At 53.7% G+C, this 23,022-nt stretch overlaps 2 protein-coding genes across 4 annotated transcripts in view; one reads left to right on the top strand and one right to left on the bottom strand.

The window, feature by feature from the left end:
- ATP2A1 (ATPase sarcoplasmic/endoplasmic reticulum Ca2+ transporting 1) overlaps positions 1 to 691 on the top strand; it is a 28,884-nt gene extending 28,193 nt beyond the window's left edge. For both annotated transcript variants that reach the window (XM_045382811.2, XM_065537388.1), the window contains one exon: positions 407 to 691. In XM_045382811.2, coding sequence (XP_045238746.1) covers positions 407 to 432 — 26 coding nt within the window. In that variant the 3' untranslated portion in view covers positions 433 to 691. The remainder of the gene's footprint in view (positions 1 to 406) is intronic.
- RABEP2 (rabaptin, RAB GTPase binding effector protein 2) lies at positions 648 to 21,998 on the bottom strand. 2 transcript variants are annotated; one of them, XM_005591543.4, is made up of 13 exons: positions 21,386 to 21,998; positions 20,682 to 20,894; positions 16,269 to 16,426; positions 10,801 to 10,911; positions 10,365 to 10,715; positions 7,515 to 7,610; positions 7,318 to 7,416; positions 5,364 to 5,519; positions 2,332 to 2,509; positions 2,157 to 2,168; positions 1,994 to 2,049; positions 1,625 to 1,738; positions 648 to 1,271 (listed from the first exon to the last, which is right to left on the bottom strand). In XM_005591543.4, exons 1-13 carry the CDS (start codon positions 21,444 to 21,446, stop codon positions 1,170 to 1,172), a joined length of 1,707 nt encoding a protein of 568 aa, XP_005591600.3. In that variant the 5' UTR covers positions 21,447 to 21,998; the 3' UTR covers positions 648 to 1,169. The 2 variants fall into 2 exon arrangements, with proteins under 2 accessions (XP_005591600.3, XP_045238749.2); XM_045382814.2 differs by lacking the exons at positions 20,682 to 20,894; positions 21,386 to 21,998 and adding an exon at positions 14,474 to 14,624 and having other exon boundaries at positions 16,269 to 16,380.
- Between the last annotated feature and the right edge of the window lie 1,024 nt (positions 21,999 to 23,022).

Raw genomic sequence — 23,022 nt, 5'->3', positions numbered from 1 at the left:
GCTGTGCCCCTGCCACCCGCGCCCCCTCAGCCCCTTGCGCATCGCATCCAAGGTCACTTGCGCTCGCAGCTCCACCTGGAGCCATTGCCGCTGCTGCTGCCGCGCTTCCAGTCGGGGTGGGCCGCTGGCCTCCCACTGGGCGTCAGTTCGGCTCCCAGGCCCTGGGCAGTGCCAGCCTCTGGACCCGTCTGCTGCGCTGCGTTGCGCTGGCTGTGTGCTGGGCTGTCTCTGCTGTGGGGCTGCAGTGGGGGGGGCGGGGTGTCTGGGGACGCAGGTGAGTAGAGGAGGAACTGGCGGGGTGGTAAGCTTCTGAGCCTCCAGGTAAGTATGTGCCTGGGAGATGCACCTGGGAGGGACCTCGCTGCCCTCCCGCCGCCTGCCTCATCTCTTCTCTTTCCCCTTCCAGATCCAGAAGATGAAAGAAGGAAGTGAACATCCTTTTGCCCTGTCCTCCCCACCCTGATAGTGACGCATCTTCAGGCACAGCTGTGGCACAGACCCCCGTCCTGTCCCCCACACCCCTGTCATGTGTCTGTTTATAAACATGACCCCTTCCCTTTCCTTCCCCCTCGGCCACCCACCTCCCTCTCAACCTTGTAAATCCCCTTTCCCAACCCCGAGGGGCTTGCAGGGACAAGGCGACCGACTGCGCTGAGCTGCTTATTTATTGAAAATAAATGACAGAAAAGTCTGGCCTTGCTTCTGTGCGCGCTTGGAGGCGTGGGTCGCCGCTGTGGACAAGCGTCTTAGTGTCATGCAGACCAGAAGGCAGCTGCCTGTCCCAGGGCCAGGGCCCACCTCACTGCCTCTGATAGGGACTCCCAGCCCCCATGGCTCGGCTGTGCCCTGGGCAGGGGACAGGCTGGGGGCAGGGGAGGGCTGGAGCCCAGGAGGCAGCACAGCAGCCAGAAAGTCGAAGGCCTGAGCCTGCACCTTTGGTTCCAGGAGGGGCTTGGGCCCCTCACCCAGGTGTAATCCCTGAGAGCAGGAGGCCCAGCCACCCTGGGAGGAGGCGCTGGAGGGTAGGGCAGAGGTGGCCCCATCAGTCCCCTCAACCCCAGGCTCGGGGACGGTGGAGAAGCCACCCAAGACCCCAGAGCCAGGCCTCACGGTTCTGGAGTGGGGAAAGGCGTCTTTCCCAGGGCGGGGGTGGGGACACCCTGACCCCCTCAGGTGTCCTTGATGTCCCTGATGTCCGTGAGTGGCGCCTCATCCATGATGCTGCGCACCTGCTCCAGGGTCTCTGCCTGGCGGATCCGCTCCAGGCGCACCTGCGCGGTCAGACGAGGGGAGCAGAGGGCACTTGGTGGGGAAATGCAGCCTCTACCCCACCTGCTAGCCCCCAAGGGCAGGGCCTGCGACCAGTGGACCCAGTGGCCACCTCTGTGGGGCTGAGGCCACAAATGCCCTGAGCGTCCACCATGCCCTGTACTGAGGGCTTCAGGTGACTGACCAAGGTGCACACGAGAGTTTCAGGGTTTTTTGAGCAATAGCTCAGGACAGGACCATGCCAGCCCCAGGAGGAAGAAAGGACTCCCTTAACCAGGGGACTGTCCTTGCAAGACCCAGGAGAGGTCACCCGGAGTGGAGCCAGCCAGTCCGGCAGGGCTGGGACAGGCCGTACCTGGAGGGCCTGGGACAGTCGCACGAAGTCCCTCTGCACCTGCTCACTGGTCTCCAGCTCTGCCTGCAGCCGCAGCACCTTGGCCCTCTGTTCTGAGAGGTCTGGGAGCTGGGCCTGCGGGGACAGACACCACACTGAGCTCGGCCTGGCTTAGCCTGGGCCAGATGGGAGGGTGTGTGGCCCCAGCACGGGAGTTCCCAACACAGTAGCCCCTTCTACACCGCCCCTGACTCCAACCTCCTCTGTCTGGCTTGGCCAAGCCCAGCCGTTGCCCCAGGGCTTCCTCCCACCTGGCCTGAGGGAGACACAGAGGGCGGGAGGGGCAGGGGAGGGTCCCTCTCCTCCCAGTCTCCCTGCCCTTCCCCTCACCTTGCTCTCTTCCTGCTGCACCCGCTCCATCTCCGTCCTCAGGCTGCACAGGGAGGCTGAGAAGTCAGGGCAGGGCGAGACGTCAGGGCCACGCCTTCTCCCTTTCCCCACCTAGCCCAGCCAGCGTGGGCGATCCCCAAGATCACCTCCAGCACACACTCACCCTCCAGCACCTCTGTGGGAAGGAAAGAGAGAGAGGTCAAGGCCAGCGGTGCACCACCGCCTCTCCCCCACCGCCTCTCTCCCCTCCCCGCTGCTGCCAAGGAGCCCCGGTGGCTCCTTGCAGGGCCGACAGGGGCCCTGGGCCCGGGGTTGGGGGCTCGTGCCCCTCCCCTCACCTGTGTCCTCCCGCTGCACCCTCAGCTGCCCCTCCAGGCTGGCCCTGGCTGCCGTCTCCTCCTCCAGAGCCTCCCGCAGCGTCACAATCTCGATCCGCAGGCGCTCTGCCCCGTGTTCCTGGGCCTGCAGCCGGGCCCTCGCCTCCTGCCGCGTGCGGCGCAGCAGCTGCTGCAGCTCCTGGAAGGGAAGGAGTCGTCACCTGCTGGGCCGGGGCAGGAGGGCAGCAGGGCAGGGGCCACCAGCCAGACGGGGATTGTGGGGAGGAATGAGGAAGGAAGGAAGGATGGAAGCAAATGGCTAAAGCAGGGAAGAGCCCAAAATGCCCATCGTTTGGGTGGCAGATAGACGCGCTCCGGTCCAGCGGAGGAAGCTCAGGACATAGGGTCACGCCCCACACTGTGGAGGGCGCTCAGGAAGAGTCCCAACCAGAAAGTTCAGCAGATTACCTACAGCAAGAGCCCCTTGCCGGGTGCGAAGGCTCACACCTGTAATCTCACTACTTTGGGAGGCCGAGGTGGGCGGATTACGTGAGGTCAGGAGTTCGAGACCAGCCTAACCAATAAGATGAAATCCCGTCTCTACTAAAAATACAAAAATTAGGCCGGGCACGGTGGCTCACGCCTGTAATCCCAGCACTTTGGGAAGCCAAGGCCGGCGGATCACGAGGTCAGGAGTTTGAGACCAGCCTGGCCAATATGGTGAAACTATTTCTACTAAAAATACAGAAAATAGCCGGGCGTGGTGGTGTGCGCCTGTAGTCCCAGCTACTCGGGAGGCTGAGGCAGAAGAATCACTTGAACCCAGGAGGCGGAGGCTGCAGTGAGTTGAGATCATGCCACTGCACTCCAGCCTGGGCGACAGAACAAGACTCCATCTCAAACAGAAACAAAAACAAAAACAAACAACAACAACAAAAAAGCCAGCTGGTGGCCTGCGCCTGTAATCCCAGCTACTCAGGAGGCTGAGGCAGGAGAATCGCTTGAATCAAGGAGGTGGAGGTTACAGTGAGTCGAGCTGGTGCCACTAGACTCCAGCCTGGGCAACAGAGCGAGACTGTGTCTCTAAAAATAAAATAAAATAAGGCCGGGCACGGTGGCTCAAGCCTGTAATCCCAGCACTTTGGGAGGCCGAGACGGGCGGATCACGAGGTCAGGAGATCAAGACCATCCTGGCTAACACGGTGAAACCCCGTCTCTACTAAAAAATACAAAAAACTAGCGGGGCGAGGTGGCGGGCGCCTGTAGTCCCAGCTGCTCGGGAGGCTGAGGCAGGAGAATGGCGGGAACCCGGGAGGCGGAGCTTGCAGTGAGCTAAGATCCGGCCACTGCACTCCAGCCTGGGCGACAGAGCGAGACTCTGTCTCAAAAAAAAAAATAAATAAATAAATAAAATAAAATAAACCCTTTCGTAAAACTCAAGAACAATGAAACTTAAGCACCACACTGTACATGTAATGAAAACACCAAAGAAGACCGCGAGGGCAAAGCAGAGTCAAGGAATGGGGAGGAGGTGCCCGGAAGCGGACGGATCTCAGGGTGGGGAGGGCACCTCAGGGATCTTTTTTATTGTTTTTTGTCTTTTGCTTTTTTTTTTTTTGAGACAGGGTCTCACTCTGTGGCTCAGGCTGGAGTGTAGTGACACGATCACAGCTCACTGTAGCCTCAACCTCCTAGGCTCAAGCGTTCCGCCTCAGACACTTGAGTTGCTAGGACAACAGGTGGAGGCCACCACACCCGGCTAATTTTTGTATTTTTTGTAGAGACAGGGTCTCAACTATGTTGCCCAGGCTGATCTTGAACTCCTGGGCTCGAGTGATCCTCCTGTCTCAGGCTCCTAAGTAGCTGGGACTATGGGCACAAGCCACCAAGCCCAGGTAGTATTTTTATTTTAGTTTTTTATAGAGACAGGATCTTGCTTTGTTGCCCAGGTTGGTCTTGAACTCCTGGGCTCAAATGATCCTCCTGCCTCAGCCTCCCAAACTGCTGCGATCATAGGTGTGAGCCACTGTACCCAGCCACCAGGTGATCTGTCTATTTCTAATCAATTTATTAATAAGCCATATTATTATTTTGAGATGGAGCCTTGCTCTGTCGCCTAGGCTGGAGTGCAGTGGTGTGATCTTGGCTCACTGCAACTTCCACCTCCCAGGTTCAAGTGATTCTTCTGCCTTAGCGTCCCGAGTAGCTGGGATTATGGGCATGAGCCACCACGCCCAACTAATTTTTTTTTTTTTTTTAAGACAGAGTTTCGCTTTTGTCGCCCAGGCTGGAGTGCAATGGCGCAATCTCAGCTCACCACAACCTCCGCCTTCTGGGTTCAATCGATTCTCTAGCCCCAGCCTCCCGAGTAGCTGGGATTACAGGTGCCCGCCACCACACCAGGCTAATTTTTGTATTTTTAGTAGAGATGGGGTTTCAACATGTTGGGCAGGCTGGTCTCTAACTCCTGACCTCAGGTGATCCACCCACCTTGGCCTCCCAAAGTGCTGGGATTACAGGCGTGAGCCACCGCACGCGGCTCCAACTAATTTTTTTTGTATTTTTAGTAGAGATGGGGTTTCACCATGTTGGCCAGGCTGGTCTCAAATTCCTGACCTCAAGTGATTCGCCCGCCTCAGCCTCCCAAAGTGCTAGGATTACAGGTGTGAGCCATCATGCCTGGCTAATAAGCCATATTATAAAGAAATTAAGTTGACAAAGGCCAGGCATAGATCCATGATGGCAGCTTGCTATGAACCAAAGTATGAAGAATTCAATCTTGTGGCTCACGTGTCACTTAAAAATAGCAAACCAACCAAATGACTGCTTCCTTCCTGCCAAGCATTCCGTTAACTCATTTTCTTTTGATGCCAGTGCTGGAAAGGGTGTATGGTTGCATTTCTCAGATGAGGAAACTGAGCCTTAGAGAAGGCAAATGAGTTGGCCAAGCAAATATACAGCACCCTGGCTGGTCCCGACCAATGCTCTGCTCTGCCTGGGGAGGAGGGGCCCTCACGGTGGCTCCAGGCTCTCAGTGCCCACACTCGGCTTACTGGCACAGAGCTGGGCAGTGATTCCTCCTCGCCCTGCTCCTGCTGCAGGCCCTGGGGGGCTGAGGATGGCAGCTGCTCGGCCCGGAGCCCTTGGTTTTCCTCATTCAACCGCTTTACCTCGTGGTGCAGGCACTTGTGGGTGGTGACCAGCTCCGCCTGTGGATGGACAGTTAGTACAAGGTAATGAAGAGGACAGGCGTCTCCAGGCCCTAGGAGGCCAAACCTCCTTGAACCCTCCTCCTAGGCTGACAGCAAGAGAGCCCATGCCCCTTCTGCTCCTGAGCAAGGAAGGATCACTTTTTGCTACCAAGCTCTTCAGACACCCCGTCCCTGCTAACACGCAGGTTACAGGCTGCTACCAGGGCCCAAGCTGGGTATTTTCTTTGGTCCATACACACACACACACACACACACACACACACACACACACACACACACATTTATTTAAATATATATAAATTTAAATTTAAAAAACATATGTTTTTTTGAGACAGAGTCTCCCTCTGTCACCCAGGCTGGAGTGCAACGGCGTGATCTCAGCTCACTGCAACCTCCGCCTCCCAGGTTCAAGCGATTCTCCTGCCTCAGCCTCCCAAGTAGCTGGAATTACAGGCGCCCACCATCATGCCTGGCTAATATTTGTACTTTTAGTCGAGACAGGGTTTCACCATGTTGGTCAGGCTGGTCTCAAACTCTTGACCTCAGATGATCCACCTGCCTCGGCCTCCCAAAGTGCTGGGGTTACAGGTGTGAGCCACTGTGCCTGGCCCATATATATTTCTTAAACCCTAAAGTAGTTGCCAACTCTAAAAATTGAGAGACAAGCCAGGTGTGGTGCTACACACCTATAATCCTGGCTACGGGGGAGGTCAAGGTGGGAGGGTCACTTGAGGCCAGGAGTTTGAGACCAGCCTGGGCAACATAGTGAGACCCCAACTCTACAAAAAAATTTATAAATTAGCTGGGCATGGTGGTGTAAGCCTGTAGTCCCAACTGTTCAGGAGGCTAAGGCTGCAGGATTGCTTGAGCCCAGCAAGTTGACGCTTCAGTGAGCTATGATTGAACCACTGTACTCAAGCCTGGGTGCTGAGCAACACACCATCTCTTAAAACAAAATAGCAGACAATACACAAATATTCGTATTTTTGGTTTCTCTTGAAAAATCAGAAAATCTGGCAGCAGTGAACCTGTGTTCTTAGGTGGCCACGGTCAGCAGAGCCCAGAGGCAGGAGCACCTTGCAGGAACCTCCGGTTCCAGGCTGCCTACTCCCCTCCTGCCCTACACCTGGCCCTGTTCAATCACGTATGTCTCCTCCCCAGTCTTGGTCAGCATCTGATTTGCTTTTTTTTTTTTTTTTTTTCTTTGAGACAGAGTTTTGCTCTTTCACCCAGGCTGAAGTGCAATGGTGTGATCTTGGCTCACTACAACCTCTGTCCCCGGGTTCAAGCGATTCTCCTGCCTCAGTCTCCTGAGTAGCTGGGATTGCAGGTGCCCGCCACGATGCCTGGCTAATTTTTGTATTCTTAGTAGAGATGGGGTTTTGCTGTGTTGGCCAGGCTCGAACTCCTGACCTCAGGTGATCCAACTGCCTAGGCCTCGCAAAGTGCTAGGATTACAGGTACGAGTCACCTTGCCCAGCCAGATTTGCTTTTAATCCTCATGACTCTGCAAACTAGGCCCCATTATGTCAGTTTTATAGATGGTGAGACAGAGGCTGGGAGTCTGGGATTAGCTCAAGATCAAACAGCTCTGTGTGGCTGCAAAGGCCCTGTTCTGGCCACGGCACCAGCTGCCCCAAAACCCTCTTACCTACCTGGCACCAGTTCCGGGGTGCGGCCTGAGCAGCTGGAGACAGGACAGGTGCCTTGACTTCCCACGTGCCCCCTTCCACCACATGCAACTGATTCCTGCTGGACTCCTCACCCTCCTTCCCCGGGGCTCGCAGGTACTCACCATCTGCAGCTGTACCCGCTCCTGGGCCTGGCTCACAGTCCCCTGCAGGGTCTGCAGCAGCTGCTCTGAGTTCTGGACCTGGGCCAGGAGCACCTGCATCTGGGTTGGAGGGAGGGTGAAAGTGAGGGCAGGGGGATGTCAGGGGGCGGAAGGCAACCAGAGGCCTGGCTGGGGCTGCAGTGGCGGCAGGGACCCACCTGCCTGGCACAGTCCTCGTTGCTCCGTCTCAGGCCCTCTTGGAGCTCGTCCCGCTCGCGGCTGACGCTCTCCAGGTCCTTCTGCAGCTGTCGGCCCTGCCATAGACCCTGCCTTCAGCCTGCATCTCCTGGGAACTTAGGACCCCCTCACCACACTTCTCGTGGCCCACCTCTGCAGGGAAGTGCCCTCACCCACACAGTCCATCGAGTTACAGGCCCAGCCATCCATTCTCTTCCCTTCACTCCCCACCCATCAGCAGGCCCTGCCGGGTCCATCTCCAAAGTGGATTCCACAGTGCCAGGTGCAGTGGCTCATGCCTGTAATCCCAGCACTTTGGGAGGCTGAGGCGGGCGGATCATTTGAGGTAAGGAGTTTACCGGGCCAACATGGTGAAACTCCATCTCTACTAAAAATACAAAAAGTTACCTGGGTGTGGTGGTGGGACACCTGTAATCTCAGCTACTTGGAAAGCTAAGGTAGGAGAATCACTTAAACCCAGAAGCAGAAGTTGCAGGGAGCCGAGGTCGCGCCACTGCACTCCAGCCTGGGTGACAGAGTGAAACTCTGTCTCAAAAAAAAAAAACAGGGCCGGGCACGGTGGCTCATATCTATAATCCCATCACTTTGGGAGGCCGAGGTGGGCGGATCACGAGATCAAGACCATCCTGGCTAACACAGTGAAATCCTGTCTCTACTAAAAATACAAAAAAATTAGCCAGGCATGGTGGCGGGCACCTGTAGTCCCAGCTACTCAGGAGGCTGAGGCAGGAGAATGGCGTGAACCCGGGAGGCAGAGCTTGCAGTAAGCCGAGATCGTGCCACTGCACTCCAGCCTGGGCGACAGAGCGAGACTCCATCTAAAAACAAAAAAGTGGATTCCACATCCACCCATTTCTTCCTGTCTCTGTGGCCATCCCCTGGTCCAAGGTATCACCTTCCCGTACACCACAGTCCCAGCCTCTCAGCTTCTCCTGTGGCCCCTACCCCAACACACGCCCAAGTAAGCTTTTTTTTTTTTTGAGATGGGGTCTCACTCTGTGACCCAGGCTGGAGTGCAGTGGTGCACGATCTCGGCTCACTGCAGCCTCAACCTCCTGGGCTCAAGCAAGCCTCTCACCTCAACCTCCCAGAGTAGCCTGGATCATAGGCATGTGCCACCGCACCCAGCTACTTTTTTGTATTTTTTTGTAGGACAGGGTTTCGTCATGTTGCCCGGGCTGATCTCAAACTCCTGGATTCCAGCATTCCGCCCACCTCAGCGTCCCAAAGTGCTGAGATTACACACATGAGCCACTGCACCCGGTCCCAAGTGAACTTTTGAAAGCCTGGAGCTGGGAGGCTTCTCCCTTGCTTAAAATTAACCCTGCAGGTGCTTCCCACATCTCCTAAGATGCACAATGCACAACCGGCCCCCAAGGGCGGACTCATGTGGTCCTGCCTTTCTTTCTGATCTCTTCTCTCCTCCCCGGTGGCCTTCCTGTTCCTCAGACACACTGTGGTCTCTCCATCCTCGGGGCCTTTGAACTCACAGGTCCTTGTGCCCTGGTCTTTTTTTTTTTTTTTTTTGCGACGGAGTTTCACTCTTGTTCTCTTGTTGCCCAGGCTGGAGTGCAATGGCGCGATCTCGGCTGACTGCAACTTCCGCCTCCTGGGTTCAAGTGATTCTCCCGCCTCAGCCTCCCAAGTAGCTGGGATTACAGGCATGCGCCACCACGCCTGTCTCCATGTTGGTCAGGCTGGTCTTGAACTCTCAACCTCAGGTGATCTGCCCGCCTCGGCCTCCCAAAGTGCTGGGATTACAAAAGTGAGCCACCATGCCCAGCCTGCCCTTTAAGAGCTCCTCCTCCCACCATCTGGGTCTCAGCTCCAGCCTAAACCCAGGTCAGTCTCCCTCACTGCCCGTCTCTATCCCATAACCCTGTTTAGTTTTTTTTCTGGGCATCTCCCTGGTGACAACGTCTTCCCCATGTATCCATGTGCATTTTTGTTAAAAGCACCTTTACTGAGTTATAAGTTCTTTACCATATAATTTACCCATGTGAAATGTACAATTCATTTTTTTGCATCACATTACTATTATTATTATTATTATATTTTGAGACAGAGTTTCACTCTTGTTGCCCAGGATGGAGTGCAATGGCAGGATCTCGGCTCCCTACAACCTCCGCCTCCCCAGTTCAAGCAATTCTCCTGCCTCAGCCTCACGAGTAGCTGGGATTACGGGCATGCACCACCACACCCAGCTAATTTTTATATTTTTAGTAGAGATGAGGTTTCACCATGTTGTCCAGGCTGGTCTCGAACTCCTGACCTCAGATGATCCACCCACCTCGGCCTCCCAAAGTGCTGGGATTACAGACATGAGCCACCACGCCTGGCCTTTTCTTTTCTTTCTTTTTTTTTTTTTTTGAGATAGGTTCCCACTCTGTGACCCAGGATGGAGTGCGGTGGCATGATCTTGGTTCACTGCAGCCTCAATCTCCTGGGCTCAAGCGATCCTCCTGCCTCAGCCTCCCAAGTAGCTGGGACTACAGGTGCACACTTGGCATTTTTTTTTTTTTTAATTTTTGTAAAAAGACAGGGTCTCACTATGTTGCCCAGACTGGCCTTGAACTCCTAGCCACAAACAATCTTCCCACTCAGCTTCCGAGTGGCTGGGATGGCAGGTGTGAGCCACCGCACCTGGCCCCTGTGCATGTTTACATCTGCCTGCCTTCACTAGGAGGGGGACCTCTCTTCTCCCTGTGGAAGCTCCGGCTCTAGCTCTGGGTCTGAACACAGGTGGTGCAGGGGAAGCGTCCAGCAGAGAGGGGGATGGCGCACCCCGCCACCCTGCCCACAACACTCACCTCCATCTGCAGCTGCTCCCACTGGGTGTCTGGGACAAGCTGGTAGCCAGGAGGGGGCAGGTAGATGCCCTCGGGAACCAGGGTGCCCGTAGACACCAGCGAGGCCGTCTCTTCCTGTTCAGGGCTCAGGCCCTGGCGGCTGCGGGGCAGGGAGGAGCTGCTGCCGACCCCACCGCCAAGAGAGAAGGAGGAGATGGAGGCGCTGTCATCGCAGTTGTGAGCGAAGGCCTCAGCTGCCGGACCCCCATCTCCGCTCAGCTCCTCCAGAGGCTCCAGCGGGGGCGATGGGTCCCGGGACAGGGGCAGCAACTCCGTGGAGTCGTGCAGGGAAGGGGCATGCCGGGGACGTCTCTAGGGAAGGGGGCAGGGAAGAGGCTGGGGGGCCAGGGTCCTCTGGCACCCCTCCTTCCCCAGCGCCCCCTGGCCGCGCCCTCACCTGGATCTCCTGTATCAGCTCCTCGGCCCTCAGCAGCTTCGCCTTCAGCTCCTCGATCTCCTTCTCCATGGGCAGAACAATCTCCCGCAGCTTCTCCGAGTCCTCGTGGGCCTGGAGGGAGTGGCGTTTGGCAGCAGTAGTTCCCCCCCTCCTGAGTGCTGAAGCCCCAGGTCTGTTCAGAGCTTCCTCTGCAAGCACATCAGCTCTCCTAATCCTCCCTAGAAGGTGCTGTCTACCCTCATTCCAGAGATAAGAACACAGAGGCTCTAGAAGCTTCCACGACTTGCCCCAGGGCATAAGGGCAAGGATGAAGGTCATGACTTCTTCCTGTGGCCCTGTCACTCACCATATCTTCCTTCCCCAATATCCATTTTTTCCTTTTGTCATAGAACTTTACCTTTTTTTTTTTTTTTTTGAGATGGAGTCTTGCTCTATCACCCAGGCTGGGCTGCAGTGGCACGATCTCGGCTCCCTGCTACCTCCACCTCCTGGGTTCAAGCCATTCTCCTGCCTCAGCCTCCCCAGTAGCTGGGATTACAGGCACGCATCACCACGCCCAGCTAATTTTTGTATTTTTAGTAGAGACGTGGTTTCACCATGTTGGCCAGGCTGGTATCGAACTCCTGACCTCGTGATCTGCCAGCCTCGGCCTCCCAAAGTGCTGGGATTACAGGCTTGAGCCACCGCATCCGGCTTTTTAAAAAAATTTTTTTAAAGAGATGAGCTCTCTTTCCATTCCCCAGGCTGGAGTGCAGTGGTGCAATCGCGTCCCACTGTAGCCCTCCATCTCCAGGACTCAAGCCATCCTCCTGCCTCAGCCTCCTGAGTAGCTGGGACCACAGGCATGTGCACCAATGGGGTAATTTTTATATTTTTTGTGGAGACAGGATATTCCTATGTTGTCCAGACTGGTTTTGAATTCCTGGACTCAAGTGATCCTCGCACCTCAGCCTCCCAAGGTTGGGCATTACCAGTGTAATTCCCAGCATCTGGGTTGGGATTACACCAATGCCCAGCGCACCTCACATTGTTAGTTGGGCATGTAGTCTAAATCCTAGAATACCATCCACATTTACCTGCTTCCTTGCAACTAAACAAATCATCTGGCTAAGTTCCAGCTACTGAGATAGAAACAGATGAGCCAAGGGGACCTTCCAGGACAACTCTTTATTTTATATGTATTATTATTACATTTTTTTTTAGATGGAGTCTCACTTTGTTGCCCAGGCTAAAGAGGACTGGCATGATCTTGGCTCATTGCAACCTCTGCCTTCCAGGTTCAAGCAATTCTCTTGCCTCAGCCTCATGAGTAGCTGGGATTACAGGCACCCCGCCACTATGCTCGGCTAATTTTTGTATTTTTAGTAGAGATGGGGTTTCACTATTTTGGCCAGGCTGGTCTCAAACTCCTGAGACCACCCACCTCGGCCTCCCAAAGTGCTGGGATTACAGGTGTGAGCCACCGTGCCTGGCCCAGGACAACTTTTATTTATTTTGATAAGAAGTTTCATTCTTAGGCCGAGGCGGGTGGATCACAAGGTCAGGAGATCGAGACCACGGTGAAACCCCATCTCTACTAAAAATACAAAAAATTAGCCAGGCGCTGTGGTGGGCGCCTGTAGTCCCAGCTACTCAGGAGGCTGAGGCAGGAGAATGGCGTGAACCTGGGAGGCAGAGCTTGCAGTGAGCCGAGATCACGCCACTGCACTCCAGCCTGGGGGACAGAGCGAGACTCCGTCTCAAAAAAAAAAAAAAGGAGTTTCACTCTTGTTGCCTAAGCTGGAGTGCAATGGCACTATCTCCTCTCACTGCTACCTCTGCCTCCCAGGTTCAAGCAATTCTCCTGCCTCAGCCTCCCAAGTAGCTAGAATTACAGGTGCATGCCACCACGCCCAGCTAATATTTTTGTATTTTTAGTAGAAGGGGGTTTAACCATGTTGGCCAGGCTGGTCTCGAACTCCTGAGACCACCCACCTCAGCCTCAAATGATCTGCTCGCCTCAGCCTCCCAAAGTGCTAGGATTACAGGTGTGAGCCACCGTGCCTGGCCTAGGACAACTCTTTAAAGGAAGAGGGTGTGCCTTTCTTTATTCCTCCTTCTCCTCCTTTTTGCTGGCTGGAATGTGGACATGATGGCTGGCACTCAAGCAGTCATCTTGGACCATGAGGCAATATATTACCTATGGCAAAACAGCAATATAGATGGAGCCTGCTTGACAACTTGTCGAGCTGCCTTACCAGTCCTGAAACGTCTACCTCTGGACTTGAAGGAAAAAACAAATTTCTGAGCCAGGTGCAATGGCTCACGCCTGTAATCCCAGCACTTTGGGAGGCCAAGGCGGATGGATCACCGTCAGGAGTTTGAAACCAGCCTGGCCAACATGGCAAAACCCTGTGTGTACTAAAAATACAAAATTAGCCAGGCGTGGCAGTGGGCATCTGTAATCCCAGCTACTCAGGGAGACTGAGGCACGAGAATAGCTTGAACACAGGAGGTGGAGGTTGCAGTGAGCCGAGATCGCACCACAGAACTCCAGCCTGGGTGACAGAGTGAGACTCCGTCTCTGAAAAAAAAAAAAAATTTCTGGCCAAGTGCAGTGGCTCACGCCTGTAATCCCAGCACTTTGGGAGGCCAAGGTGGGCGGATCACAAGGTCAGGAGTTTGACACCAGCCTGGCCAACATGGTGAAACCCCGTCTCTACTAAAAATACAAAAATTAGCTGGGTGTGGTGGTGCACGCCTGTAATCCCAGCTACTTGGGAGGCTGAGGCAGGAGAACTGCTTGAACCGGGACCTGGAATGCAGAGGTTTCAATGAGCTGAGATGGTGCCACTGCACTACAGCCTGGCGGCAGAGCAAGACTCTGTCTCAAAAAAAAAAAAAGAAAAAAAAAAAGATGTCGCATTTAAGCCACTGTTAATTTGGGTTTTCAATCACATGCAGGCAAATTTCATCCTAATCAATTTGTTCTCCCACACTCCCAACGCCACCATAGAGCTGACTATATTTTCCCATCTCTTTTCAAGCTTAGGATCCTGCTGACGTTGAGCAGCCAACAGCCTCTACACATCTCCACTTGTATGTCCCACAGGCTCCTCTAACCATAGACATCCAAAACAAACCACTCAGGGATGCTGTTCTTCCGGCCACAAGCACTCAGTCAGCGAGAACGGCCCTGCTGGCCACAAGCTGTTCAAGGCAGAAATCTGCCAGTCATCCCTGTCCCCGTCACTCCCCACTTCTAGTTCATGCCCTTTCCACTTCTTGAATCACTTGAAATCTTCTCAAGCAAGCTCAGTTTAATCCTCCAAATCTCTTTTTCTTTTTTGAGATGGAATCTTGCTCTGCTGCCCAGGCTGGAGTGCAGTGGTGCGATCTCGGCTCACTGCAACCTCTGCCTACTGGGTTCAAGAGATTCTCCTGCCTCAGTCTCCCGAGTAGCTGGGATTACAGGCGCCCGACACCATGCCTGGCTAATTGTTGTACTTTTTTAGTAGAAACAGGGTTTCCCCATGTTGGCCAGGCTGGTCTCAAACTCCCGACCTCAAGTGATCTGCCCACCTCAACCTCCCAAAGGGCTAGGATTACAGGCGTGGGCCACCACGCCCAGCCCTGATGCTCCCTTCACTGTGTTGGGCGGCTTTCATTGAGCGGGGCCCTGTCCTTTACCAACCTGCTGAGGTGCTCCCTGAGGAACACTCCGGATGCACGGGGCAGCCCGGATGCTGGAAAGATGTGGCTTGAAGGTCTTTGTTTCATGGGCTCCTGTCTTCATCTTTGTCTTTCTAACTAGGTAATTGACACCATCCCTGAGCCTCAGTTTCCTTATGCATGAAATAAGAATATTAATTGAAGTATCTATCTCACAGGTCTGCTATAGGATCAAATGAAGTAACAATGCAAATTTGCTTTGAAAGATGAAGCATGTGATAATAAATATGTGCTTCCTATAATTGTTAATAACAGCAATAATAAAGGAGGTGACATATCATAGAGATTAAGAACACTTTCGAACCAGCCTGGGCGCGGTGGTTCACGCCTGCAATCCCAGCACTTTGGGAGGCAGAGGCGGGTCGATCACTGGAGGTCAGGAGTTCGAGACCAGCCTGGCCAACACGGCGAAACCCCGCCCCTACTAAAAATACAAAAAAATTAGCTGGGCATGGTGGCAGGTGCCTGTAATTCTAGCTATTCAGGAGGCTGAGGCAGGAGAATCAGTTGAACCCAGGAGGCAGAGGTGGCAGTGAGTCGAGATCATGCGACTATACTCCAGCCTGGGTGACAGAGCAAGACTCTCTCAATAATAAATAAATCAGTAAATAAAACCAGCCTGCCTAGACTTTTTTTTTTAAGAGACAGGGTCTTACTCTGTCACCCAAGCTGGAGTGCAGTGATGTGATCATAGCTCACTGCAGGCTTGATTTCTGGCTCAAGTGATCCTCCCATGTCAGCCTCTTGAGTAGCTGGGACTACACGTGTGCACCACCATGCCCAGCTAATTTAACAAAAAAATTTTTTACAGATGGGATCTTGCTATGGTGCCCAGGCTGGAGTGCAGTAGTAAGATCATAGCTCACTGCGGCTTCAAGCTCTTGGCCTCAAGTGATCCTCCTGCCTTGCCTTTCCAAAGTGCTGGGATTATAAGCATGAGTCAGGCTTCTGCTTAGATTTTAAATCTCAACTCCATTCCCTTTTATGTGCATAAACAGGAGAAGTACTGAATTTCCCTGAGCCTTACTGTACTCATCTGATAAATGGATCTAATAGACCTCCCTTACAGGGAATGGACTGGGGAGGCTAACTCTGTCAAGCACTAAGCACAGTGCCTAAAGCATCAGAGGTATCTTTTTTTTTTTTTAAGACGAAGTCTCGCTCTGTTGCCCAGGTTGGAGTACAGTGGCACAATCTTAGCTCACAGCAGCCTCTGCCTCCTGGGTTCAAGTGATCCTCCTGCCTCAACCTCCTGAGTAGCTGGGATTATAGGTGTGCGCTACAGGCTGATTTTTGTATTTTGAGTAGAGACAGGGCTTCACCATGTTGACCAGGCTGGTCTCGAACTCCTGACCTCAAGTGATCCACCTGCCTTGGCCTCCCTAAGTGTTGGGATTACAGGTGTGAGTCACTGCACCAAGCCAGGAGGTAGCAATATATCACCAAGCGGTAATGTCCGCCAGGAACAGTCAATATTTAATAACAGTAAGAAATTTTTTTGTTACCCTTAAGTGTAAGTTTCCTTTCCTCTACATAACTTAATTTTGGAGCTAAGCGAACTTGGTCACCCACTAATAAGGGGCAAGCCAGGACCCTATGGAGCACAGAGCCAAGCTCTCAACAACACCTGGTAACTTGGTGCTATTCCTAGAATCACTGCTGGGTGCCCTGCACCCCATGACCGGGCAATGGGACATCCACAGTCCTTAACATCCTTCCAAATCCCAGGGCAGTGGGGAAACCATCCCAACCCCAACCTTTTCCATCTGCTTCTCCAGGGAGTCCAGGGGGTGGGCCCGGGACAGCAGCTGCTTCAGGCGGCCCAGTTCCCGCTCCTTCTCCTCACAGTGCTGCTGCTGCTGCTGTCGCTCCTGCTTCAGGGCGGTGATCTGGGCTTCATAGCTACTGATGGAGTCTGGTGGGGGAGAGGGAGGGTCAATGAGCTGGTCCTGCCTGTGGGCGAGCAGGGGACCTTGATGCACTGACTCTTTCTGTGAGACAATCTACCATAGCGGTTGCCATGGCAGGCTTTGCAGAAATTGACCTTGGCAATCACTCAGCCTCTCTGTGCATCAGTGTCCTTAGGTGCAAAATGGGGAAACTACTGATCATCCTTCTGGTGGCTACAGATTAAATGAGATGACATATCTAAGATAGTATATAAAAAAATAAAAAATAAAAATAGATGAGATGACACAGGCAAGGTGTCCAGCCCTTTCTCAGGCACACAGAAGATGTGACACTGTTCCTATTAATATATACCAGGAACAGTCAATATTTAAGAACAGTAAGAATTTTTTTTTATTATTATCATTATTATTTTGAGACAGAGTCTCACTGTCACCCAGGCTGGAGTGCAGTGGTTCAATCCTGGCTCGCTGCAACCTCCGTCTCCCGGGTTCAAGCGATTCTTTTGCCTCAGCCTCCCATGTAGCTGGGATTACAGGTGCCCACCACCACGCCCAGCTAATTTTTCTATTTTAGTAGAGGTGGGGTTTTGCCATGTTGGCCAAGCTGCTCTTGAACTCCTGACCTCAAGCGGTCCACCTGTCTTGGCCTCCCAAACTGCTGGGATTATAGGTGTGAGCCACTGCTCCCAGCCTCATTTTTTTTAATTTTTGAGAAAGGATCTCACTCTGTCGCCCAGGCTGAAGTGTAGCGTCGCAATCATGACTCACTGCAACCTCAGCCTCCTGGGCTCAAGCAATCCTCCCACCTCAGTGTCCCGAGTAGCTGGGACTACAGGCACATCCTAGCACGCTTGGCTAAGTTTTGCATTTTTTGTAGAGACGGGGTCTCACCATGTTGCCCAGGCTGGTCTGGAACTCCTGAGCTCAAGCAATCCTCCCGTCTCAGCCTCCCAAAGTGCTGGGATTACAGGCATGAGCCACCACACCCGGCCCTTAATCATAGTCATAAATATTTACGCTGGATCAGACTGAGCTGGGCTCTGGAAATACAGAAATCAATCAAACACAAAGCCTGCCACCGGGAGCTCACAGTCCAATGAAGAGGGCGGCTGTGGCAATAGTTAGGATGCAGTATGGGAAGAGGTAAAGGAGAGGACCCTTCCTGGGCTTGGAGATGGCAGAGGAAGGAGCCCTCACTCTGCCTGCCTGCCCAGGCAGGAGAGGACAGTGGTAGACAGTGAAGGAGGGAAAGGATGCATGAGTTAACAGGACCAGTGTGAGCAGCGGAAGAGCTTCTTGGCTGGCATGGCTGCGGCATGGTGAGGTATGCTGGAGGTGTTGGAACAGCAAAGGCACCCAAGGAGACACTGGAAAGGAGGCAGTAGGAAGCTCCCAGGGCCTTGCATGTGACGCCAAGAGGTTTGGAACTTATCCTACAGGTCAGCAGGAGATGGAGGTGATGTTGGATAGATTATATACTTTGTTGTTGTTGTTGTTAGGGAGTCAGGGCCTGGCGCCGTGGCTCACACCTGTAATCCCGGCACTTTGGGAGGCCGAGGTGGGCAGATCACCTGAGGTCAGGAGTTCGAGACCAGCCTGGCCAACATGGTGAAACCCTGTCTCTACTAACACAAAATTTAACCAGGTGTGGTGGTGGGCACCTGTAATCCCAGCTACTTGGGAGGCTGAGGCAGGAGAACTGTTTGAACCCAGGAGGCGGAGGTTGCAGTGAGCCGAGATTGTGCCACTGCACTTCAGCCTGGGTGACAGAGCAGGACTCTGTCTCAAAAAAAGAAAACAAAAAAAAAAGAGAGTCAGGGTATCCCTCTGTCACCTAGGCTAGAGTGCAGTGGCGAAATCATAGTTCACTGCAGCCTTAAACTCTTGGGCTCAAGTGAACCTCCCACCTCACCCTCCCAAGTAGCACGGACCACTTGCCACCATACTCAGCTAAGGGTCTCATTTTGGTGCCCAGGCTGGTTTCAAACTCCTGACCTCAACTGATCCTCTTACCTGAGTAACATGGACTTGTTTTATTTTTGGTAGAACCTGGTCATTTTTTGTTTGTATAGGGATTGACCTATTACTGTGCACTAACAGTAGAAGTAAAGGTTCAGCTGGGCCGGGTGTGGTGGCTCACACCTGTAATCCCAGCACCTTGGGAGGCCAAGGCAGGTGGATCACAAGGTCAGGAGATCGAGACCATCCTGGCTAACACAGTGAAACCCCATCTCTACTGAAAATACAAAAAATGGGGCCGGGCGTGGTGGCCCACGCCTGTAATCCCAGCACTTTGGGAGGCCAAGGCAGGTGGATCACGAGGTCAGGAGATTGAGACCATCCTGGCTAACACGGTAAAACCCCGTCTCTGCTAAAAATAAAATTAAAATAAAATTAGCCGGATGTGGTGGCAGGCACCTGTAGTCCCAGCTAGCTGGGAGGCTGAGGCAGGAGAATGGCATGAACCTGGGAGGCGGAGCTTGCAGTGAGCCGAGGTCGTGCCACTGCACTCCAGCCTGCGTGACACAGTGAGACTCCATCTCAAAAAAACAAACAAAAAAACAAAAAACAAAAAAACAAAAAAACAAACAAAACAAAAAAATACCCAAAAAATTAGCCGGGCGTGGTGGCACACACCTGTAGTCCCAGCTACTTGGGAGGCTGAGGCAGGAGAATCCCTTGAACCCAGGAGGCGGAAGTTGCAGTGAGCTGAGATCGCACCACTGCACTCCAGCCTGGGTAACAGAGTGAGACTCCATCTTAAAAAAAAAAAAAAAAAAAAAAAGGTTCAGCTGTTAGGCTGCTTGGCTGTTTTCCAGCTGTATGACTTTGGGCAAGTTATTTAACCTCTCCCGGCCTCAGAGCTTCCTCTGTAAAATGGAGATGGATAATAGTTCCTGCCTCACAGAGTTTGTTATGAAGATTAGTTACTCATAAAGCATTTAGCTCAGTGCCTGGCACACAGTGAGTGCTCAAAACATGCTACCTGGCCAGGCGTGGTGGCTCACACCTGTAATCCCAGCACTTTGGGAGGCCAAGGCCGGCAGATCATTTGAGCTCAGGAGTTCAAGGCCAGTCTGGGTAACATAGTGAGACCCTGTTTCCACAAAAAGTACAAAAAATTAGCCAGGCATGGTGGCATGCACCTGTAGTCCTGGCTACTTGGGAAGCTGAGGTAGGAGGATCTACTTGAGCCCAGGAGGTGGAGGTTGCAGTGAGCTGAGATCACACCAGCATGGTGTGACACACTCCAGCCTGGGCGACAGAGTGAAACTCTTATTGACTCAAGAAAAAAAAAAAAAAAGCTAGCTATTGTTATTATTTAGGACACACCTGGTTTTTCCCATATAGTAGAGATAACAAGTTTCCCTTAATAAATGTATATAAAATTTTAAAATGTGGATCTATTTAAAGAACAAATACTAAGTAAATAGCAGAGTAAGTTGTACAAGGATGTATCTACATTGCACAGGCACGTGGATCCTGAAATGTGGGAAATACAGCCCCAGAGAAGTCTCCAGGAGCGGCTGTTAGAAAGGGAAATCGCATGGTGGGAAGGGAATTTTAGGAAGTTTACTCTGGAAGCCAATGTCAAGGCCAGACTATAGAGGGAGATCCGTGAGAAGGTTGGGACAAAAGTCCAGGAGAGAGTTGACAAGAGCCCCACCACAGCAGGGGCAGAGCAGCGGGGCAGCTCTGACATCTGTTTCAGAGGCTCTGGCTTCTGCTAGAGGAAGGAGAGTAGAAAACAGGATGAGCAGCTGGGGCTTCTGGAGCCAGAGGAGCAAGTACAGAGAACATGGGGTGGAGGCAGGGAAGCTGGTGCATGGCGTGGGGTGGAGGAGGGAGTGTCTGGGGAAGGCTAGAGAGCAGAGCATTAGACTCACAGAGACTGGGCCAGGGCTGATTCTATTTCCCAGAAGTCCAGACTAAAATGAGGTTGGTCTGGGGAACTGAGAAGTTTCTCACCCATCTTCAGGGTTGATCAATCATCAGTGAGGGACAAGAAATGACATGGGCAAGGCAACAGATAGAAGCTGGGAGCTAAACTTAGCTGTAACTGACAGAGCTGCTGCTATCACATGGAGTGCCTCTATGCAAATTTTAAAAGGGCGGCCCTTCCTCCGGCCATAGGCATGCCCTGAGCTAGGCAGCCCTGCTAACTTATCCCACAGCTTATCTGTGCCCCCGCATCCTTTTCTCGTCATGCACTCCCCAGTATGGGGCTGATGGGGAGTCTAGGTGATTCCCCCGTCTCACCTTTCAGGATGGCCTGCAGCGAGGCCACCTCCTCTTGGCACTGCCGCTGCACCGCAGCCACAGCCTCGGCCTTCGTGCTCTCGCTCACCTCTGCCACAGCCTTCATGGTTTCCATTTCTGCCAGGGCGCCTGCCAGCTCAGCCCGAAGCCGGCTGAGCTCACCTGACTCGGCCTCACCATTTGCCCCTTCCTGGGGCTGGGGGTCCTCCAGTGCTGTGGGGGACAGGGATAAGCTTCTCTTCCCATCTCTTAACACCCCAGGCCACCTACAGGATAAGCAAGTCCTGCAACCTAGTAATGTTGCCTTCACCCGGGACCGCCTTCACCTGGGCCCGCCCCGCTCACCTGGCACCGCCCCTGCCCCGCCCCGCCCCCTTTCCACTGGCTCTGCCGGGTGCTGCCTACACTCCATCTCTTCGCGGTGGCCAGTTTCACTCAATCCTCTCCTCAGTCCAACCCGGCCCCGCCCTCCCAATGGCCGCGCCCCTTCCTCACCGGGCCCCACCTCGCACCTGTCACTGGCTCTACCCCTTGAATGGCCGGGCCACGCCCCCTTTCGCCGAGAGCCCTAGGCCCCGCCCCCTTTTCCGACGGCGTGGCCCCGCCCCTTCCATCACCCCTCTCCACCCCCCATCCGCAGGTGGCTAGCTCGGCCCCGCCCCCAGTTCACCGCCCTCTGCGTGCACGGACGCCCCCTCACGTACCAGCCCCCGGCCGCCGCCGCCGCTTGTCGTTGTCCGCGGCCACCGGCGCAGCTGCCGCCATTGCCTCAGAGCAAACGGCGGATTCCCGCACTCCCTGGTGACGGAGCGCACCGCTTCCGGGTCCTCTCGGCTGTTTCCGGATCCGCTCGGCTGTTTCCGGATCGGCCCCGGGCTGGAGGCCCCGGACGGAGGATGGGGGGATTGCCGAGCCTCGGCCGGAGATTCCCGAGTCGGCCCCAGGCCCCGGCCCCGCCCCGGCTCTTCTTGGCTGGGTCAAGCGGTTTGGGAGTACTCCTGCGTTTCAAGCCCCGACGAGGATCCTTAAGAGGTCTTCCCAGGCGTCTCTCCGTGACCTCGGAAGCCCTGCTCCAATTATGCCTCCTCCGGGACACCGGCCTGCGGAGCGCTCACCCTCGCTCCTTCGCTGCCCCTGCCCGGAGCCAGCCTTTGATCGGCTCCGGCCGCCCTTCCGCCCGAGCCTGGCTTGCGTTACAGCGAATTGTGGCGGGGCCCTCCCTGCACCTCCGCCCTCGTGGAGTGTCCCTCGGGGCAGGGCCGGGTCGGCTTCATTTTTCTGAGCGCTTCGGAGTCCCCGCGTAGTTAGTCGGAGTCTGAAACTTGCACGTCCCCACCCCCATTTTGTTATTCAGCCAGTCACCGCTTCCTGCTGGCCCCCCTTTCCCCCTCCCAGCGCCTTCAAATCCCTCCTCTCCTCTCCGCCTGTGTCTAGATGAGGCTCTATCTGTGACCTCCACCCGGACGGTGACAGGCAATTCAGATTTATGTCCAGAGCCTTGGTTCCCCTTCCCCCAAACCTTTTTCTCCCTCTGTAAAGGACACGCCAGGAACCTGAAAGTCCTTGATTCTCGTGTCCTCCTGCAAGTCCCGTAAACTCTACTTCCAATGTGCTGACTATTCCAGAATGTGCCCCTTTTTCTCCATCTCCAGCGCTAGCACTCCGTCCCAGCTCCCATCACCTCTCCTGAACTTCCACAGTGTCGACTCGGCTCTTTAATTAATTAATTCTCCTTAAAACAGCTGGAGTGATTTTTGTAAAACAGACAATGCAGTTTGAAAATGGCCAAAGGTAGAACGCTTTTACACTGTTGGTGGGAATGTAAATTAGTTCAACCATTATGGAAGACAATGTGGTGATTCCTCAAAGACCTAGAACCAGAAATACAATTTGACCCAGAAATCCCATTACTGGGTATATACCTAAATGAATATAAATCATTCTATTACAAAGATAAATGCACGAGTATGTTCATTGCGGCACTATTCAAAATAGCAAAGCCATGGACTCAACCCAAATGCCCATCAATGATGGACTGGATAAAGAAAATGTGGTACATATACACCATGGAATACTATACGGCCATAAAAAGGAACGAGATCATGTCCTTTGCAGGGACATGGATAGAGCTAGAAGCCGTTATCCTCAGCAAATTAATGCAAGAATAGAAAGCTAAACACCACATGTTCTCACAAGTGGGAGCTGAACAATGAGAACACATGGACACAGGGAGGGGACTACATACTTGGGGGCCTGTGGGGTGGGAGTTGGGTGGGGGGAGGGAGAGCGTTAGCAAGAGTGGCTGATGCATACTGGGCTTGATACCTAGGTGATGGGTTGA

Source organism: Macaca fascicularis, chromosome 20 (assembly GCF_037993035.2).
Source record: "Macaca fascicularis isolate 582-1 chromosome 20, T2T-MFA8v1.1".
Lineage (NCBI taxonomy): Eukaryota > Metazoa > Chordata > Mammalia > Primates > Cercopithecidae > Macaca > Macaca fascicularis.
The sequence above is the reverse complement of the archived record's forward strand: the minus strand, read 5'-3'. Positions and strand labels throughout refer to the sequence as shown.